At 39.9% G+C, this 5,898-nt stretch overlaps 1 protein-coding gene across 1 annotated transcript; it reads left to right on the top strand.

Moving 5' to 3' along the window:
• Positions 1–4,501: 4,501 nt before the first annotated feature.
• LOC129728185 (uncharacterized) lies at positions 4,502–5,614 on the top strand. Its single transcript, XM_055686601.1, has one exon. The coding sequence runs from the start codon at positions 4,502–4,504 to the stop codon at positions 5,612–5,614; it is 1,113 nt and encodes a 370-aa protein (XP_055542576.1).
• The last annotated feature ends 284 nt before the right edge of the window (positions 5,615–5,898 follow it).

The raw sequence follows: 5,898 nt of genomic DNA, 5'->3' as shown, positions 1-5,898 counted from the left end.
TTGCTCGATTCAGATTGATTTGATTGATGTTTATTGTTGAATCAATTATATTATATCATTATTAATTCACAGTGTGTATGTATTTATTAAGCCTTCCACATAATAAAATAAACGATACAAGCTAGACATAAACACAAAGCCTTTCGGGCACAGCCTTCTGCGGCACACGGCCTTCTGCGATACCTTTCGCCAAGGCTACGGTATAGAGGAGTGTGAAAAAGTAAAATAAGATACACATTCAAAAGAAATCAACATCCATCTGCATTTGGATGGGATTTGAATGCGAGAGGAACCGTGAATGGCTAGAGGGAGGACTGCCAATGAAAAGTGATACAGCTATTTTTTTCGCGCGGCTGTGGCTGGGAACACAGAACCGAGTCTCGTTTTGCTTCGGTTCCCTTTTCAGCAGAACTTGCGTCAAATGGAAGCCCCTATTCACATATTATGTGGCAACAATTCAATCACATTGTCCGAGTCCAAGTTCGAGTCTTTGTAGTTTAGTTTGCGGTCCATAAAAAAAGGAATCGATTCGAATTCAATCGTGGCATTAAACTGGGCGCCGACTGTACAAAAGGAGGCCCGTCAGTCCGTCAGTCGGAATCGGACGGAATGACACTACGAAAAATACCGATTCGGACACTGGCAGACGCAGATGAACTTCAATCAGACTTCGGCGCGATTAGTCGGTTCTGATGGGTGGAAGAATGGAATCGAATCGATGGGAGTGTTGATCGGTTTTTAATTTACTCGCCGTGGCTTTTGAGTAAACCGCCGTCAAATGGGGAATGCTTATTGTTTTGAGTCCCTGAGTTTTTTACCCCGAAATTGTTGGGCTGTCAGTTAGGATATTGAGAATCGAAATGATTCAGCGTAAGCGAATGATAAACCGGTAATTATCGACTATCAAGTGCAATAGATACCAATACTTCGAATATCCGAAGCCAGTTAGAAGCGAAGCGAATGCTGCAGCACTTTTCGATGTTTTGAAATAATTGAACTTGACTCATTTCCATTTTTGCTCAATAACAACACAAATTTGCATTCCCACACACCGCGACACACGGGCCCATTCAGATTGCATCATATTAATTATGATGATCAAACGCACATTATGCGAGTAGGATTCGGCTGACCCCGGATCGTAACCTTCCTGCCGGAGTCAATCAAATTAGCAAACGCTTTCAAGTCATTAATTTATTTAAATTTATTTATTTATTTTGCTCTGGCTGTAACGATGTGTAAATTGAGTTTATATTGGCATACGCCGCGCCAAACATAACATTCCAAACACTGTCCAGTTCCGTTCTAGGGAGAGCGCGTGGCATCACTGGGTGGCAAGCGACTTGCCACAGCCACGAACGGCAACGGCAGCAATAAACGACAAACGACTGATGAGCTTGTACTTTGTGTCCGGGGACTCCTACATTCATCATCATCATACTCATCCTCCTCCTCTAACCTCATCACGCGTGTCCCGGCCGAGTGGCAGACGTTGTAACTGTGACTGCTCAATTGGAGAGTTTTTCGATCTTCTCTAAATAAACAATCATCACATAAATATCCATTTCATTATGATTGCTATAGCAATCAACACCGCCTCGGTCATTCGACGGGGACTCGCCTTTTTTCCTTGCCCGGCAGCGGCCGTGGATGAGGAATTGCCGCGTGGGACGGAGCTGTGCTTGACCGGTAGTAGCGCGTAGCGCCATGCCGTTGTAGCACTGAGGAAAAATGGAAGAGATTCTGTTGTTTTGTACGAAAGATTCATACTATTTGTAGTGGTAATTGTAAATTAATATATCAATTCTGTTCAAACGACAAAAATCAAGGTCTGTTTCGAACTTTTAAAAAGGAAGGTTACATCATCATTAGTAAAGATTGCTGTTGAATCCAATTCTCATTTTTGCCAAGATCATTTGATATGTAAAATTTTTCACAATATTCTGTAAGATGATTGATGAAGATTCTAAAGACGCCTTCAGACGGTCTACAGTTGAATCCCTATAAAGCTTCAGTAAATACTTGAAAAACGGAAATGATACATAGTGGTTTTTTCGAAGTCCGTCTGAAATTTAATTTGGGCACTAGAGAGTTAAGGAATTTATCAACACGTCTCTAAATCATTTTTGAGGGTGAAACTTTTAAAAAGACTGAAGTTTTCACTGTTTTTACAAATTGAAAGTAATAATGCATCACTCAGATTTGAACCTTTTTAAGAATAATAAGAACTGTTATGGTGAAGGAAACCCTCTGCAAAATAGATGCAAACTGCCTCAAATACGTTCGAAGCGATTGAAACAGTCTTCCTCGATTGAAAACTTAAACTGTTTATTGTGAAAATTTGTCAAAACAGTTCCAAAATCTGAAGATAAGAGCAGAAATAGAAAAAAGGTAGTGAACAAATTGATCTACTCATGTTTGTATTTTGCCTTACATTTTCGTCTCGGTATAAAGAAGGCTGCATAAACTGCTTAACCCTCTAGTGCCCAGTGCCCAGTTGAACCTCTAAAAAGCTTAAATAAGAACTTAAAAAATGTTTGTAAAGCTTCATAGCGATTTTTTTCGAAGTCCGTCTAAAAACAAAATTTGGACACTAGAGGGTTAAAATTGGTTTCGTTTCCTAGTGTTTCTTTGAAATCCATTGAATGTTTTTCATCTTTTTTTCCTGATAATACATTCAGACGGTGACTCTGGAACCTCTATAATTTTAGTCGAATATATCTTTTAATTTTTTCCATCATTTGATTTTTTTCTGTTTAACAGAACATTGCAATACAACTTTGAATTGATTCCTTTGATACAACAATCAACTAATGAAATCTGCATTTTTTCTAATTACTCTAAGCTTTTGGGGAAAGGGTTAGTCAAATAACAATACATCTTGAAGTTGATCAAAATTTTCGCTAACTTTTCGTGAATTGTTTTATTCTTTTTTTTAGATTTCCTTACGACTTTTGCGATTGACAGATTCGTGAGTCGCAGGCTACTTTCAAAGTTCAAGACTCTTCGGTTCTTTACGGAATTTTTCAATTTTTTTGGGATTTTTTTATGTATACTTGAAGAGCACTGAGACTGAGAGAGTCGCTGCGACTATCTTGTTGGTTACCTCTTAAGAGAAACCCATACTCATTGATGAAGTTGGTTTGGTTGATAGTAATGCTGTGCCTTTTTTGATATGCCATAGTCTGACAGAGATGTTTCAATTGCAAGGTTGCAGAAGCGGCAGTTATTACATAAGACAATCCCGATGTCCTTAAATAGGGCAAACTCTTTATAAAATAGAATGGTGCGAAACCAATGCAAAATTGTGCGTTTTTAGTGCATTTATTGATGTTATTTGGAACCAGTACAATGATTGCGTTTTGAGCATAATGCAAATCATTCTCTAAACTCCGCTCCGCAGCTCCAAACTACTACGAGTTTCAACTGGTGTTAGTATCGTCATGTTGAATTGTACTAGTATTGATAATCTTTTTCAGAAGGCTCTCGTTGAAACAGTGCAACCAGCAATCAATACTAATGATTTGAATACTGACTAGTTTAATGCAAATATTAACTGATCGGCTCACTTTCATGAATCAATCGGTCATTTAAAAACATCATTGAATCATCAACAATTAAAAGGACATTAAGTTTAAGTTTGTTCAAAACATTTTGCATTTATCTATGACTCTGGTTTTATTCATATGCATATGATTCCATATTTCTGGTACCAGTGTCACTAATTGTGTGGGGGAACATGTTTTGGATACAGAGTATTATTAGGGATAAGCAAGTCATTCATATGAACCGGTGCACGTAAATGAAGCACGATTTTTCGAGCGCCCCAAAATGATCGTTCGCCCGAAACTGAAGTTTACTGGATTCTCGTGTATATGATATATATTTTGATTTCAATCTATGTCAATGGATTCGCAGTACAACTGTTGCGTTATGCATTTCACACATTTATTGTGCGATTTCAGTGCAAAATTTGTACGAATCGGGAAGACACATTGATTGTACAAGACTTGAACCTCTGCGTGTCTCTTTTCTGCTACCCTGTATATTCTCCATCAGTTAGCTAATTCTAGTTTTTACATTGTTTTGTTCGCTCTTATCTCTGTTCAAACAACGTTAATGTGACACGGCACAATAGAAATTAATGTTTTACGGAGTCAATTATATTCTTCAAATAACCATATTTCAGCAGCATGTGTGGAATGTTTCGCTGAGCCAGCATGTCACGGATGGCTTGTATTACTCAGGCGCTGAACGTATCGGTCTAGTTGCTGGCTTTGAATCCGGTGTCCGAATGTGTTCTTGCCGTTAAGTTGAATGTTGGAAATGTGAATAGACTGGGGAATGGCTGGATTGCAGGAAAACGTATACACGTATAACGTTCACCACACGTTTATGCCGTGCATATCACAACAAAGATACGCGTCAAATTTTTAGTGATTGAATATTAGCCAAGACATCATGCAATCAGAACAATCTCAACCATATAAATGACATAGTAATGAACAACATTATTACCAAAGCAGCGCAGGCCGCAGGCATTCCCACCCATCACATTAGAAAGTATGTTGATGACCTTTTCGTGCTGATCCATAGGGACAGAGTACAAGAAGTTCTCGACATCTTTAATCTGCAGGATGAAAACATACGTTTCACTTGTGAAGTGGAGGAGAATGGTAGACTACCGTACCTGGATATGCTGCTAATTAGAACCGACGACAGAAGGATCCAAACGGATTGGTATGCCAAGCCGATGGCATCAGGCAGAATGCTCAATTATCTCTCGTTCCATCCAATGGCTCAAAAAATCGGGGTTGTCTTCAATTTCATTGACCGGGTTCGAACGTTGAGCACCTTTCGCACGGAGGACGAGAAGAAACAGATTATAACTAAAATGCTACTAAGTAACAACTACCCACTGCGGCTTATCAACAGAATGCTTCGCCACGGCCGCCCTCCAGAAATAACAAAAACAACTAGCAAACCAGACTGTTATCGATCGTTGGTACATATACCAGGTCTCACACCTATGATAAAACGCACACTAAAAATCAACATGCCTTCGATGGGAATCGCTTGCAGCAGCGATCACACAGTCAAGAGTTTGTGTGAGACTGCTAAAGATCCCGCTCCCCACATGCAGAAAAGTAATGCCGTATACCGAATTGCATGTATTGACTGCGAGAAATGCTACATCGGTATGACCAAAAATCAGCTGCGAACGAAGATGTACGGCCACCAGTCGTTAGTGAACACTCTCGATCGGCACCTATCGACTGGTCACGAATACTCTGATCCACAGATACAGCAGCTCAGAGAGAAATCTGCTCTGTTGGAGCACGCTATAGATCAACAACACCGTTTTGATATAAACAATCCATCGATAGTCGATACCAGTTTCAAAACACAGGCGCTGCCGGTATTGGAGATGTGCCACATATACACCACTCCTGATACGGTCAATCGACGTACGGACACTGATGGCATCAGCGCTACATATAGCTATCTGCTTACAAGTGTAGCGAATCTGAGAGCGGAGCGACCTACAGCAGCCCGTCAGCACCAAAGCGACACCAACGAAGCATTTGATTCCAACACTAACCAAAGCTCATAGACTTGTCCGCACAGAATATTTCTTCCTCCCCTGTAGTTTGGGCTAGAGTCCGACAGTTCGAGTGGGAAAATTTTTGTGTGATGGAGGCGAAGTGTATCGCTCGATAGGTTTTTTCACCAAATGTACCAAACTTGAATCTGTGCTTTGGATGTACGGCATTAAACCCTTTACGACCCGACCTTTCTATGTTTTGCAAAACTTTTTTAACTTGTTGGTTACTGTTCTCGAGTGAGTAGTTTTTCAATGTCATATAGTGTAATAGTGTCCTAATGTAAATCAATTTG

The sequence above is a fragment of the Wyeomyia smithii genome, chromosome 3 (assembly GCF_029784165.1).
Source record: "Wyeomyia smithii strain HCP4-BCI-WySm-NY-G18 chromosome 3, ASM2978416v1, whole genome shotgun sequence".
NCBI lineage: Eukaryota > Metazoa > Arthropoda > Insecta > Diptera > Culicidae > Wyeomyia > Wyeomyia smithii.
The sequence above is the reverse complement of the archived record's forward strand: the minus strand, read 5'-3'. Positions and strand labels throughout refer to the sequence as shown.

Bases quoted from the DNA above. Each gene is read 5' to 3' on its own strand.
- LOC129728185 (XM_055686601.1), top strand. From the start codon at position 4,502: ATGAACAACATTATTACCAAAGCAGCGCAGGCCGCAGGCATTCCCACC.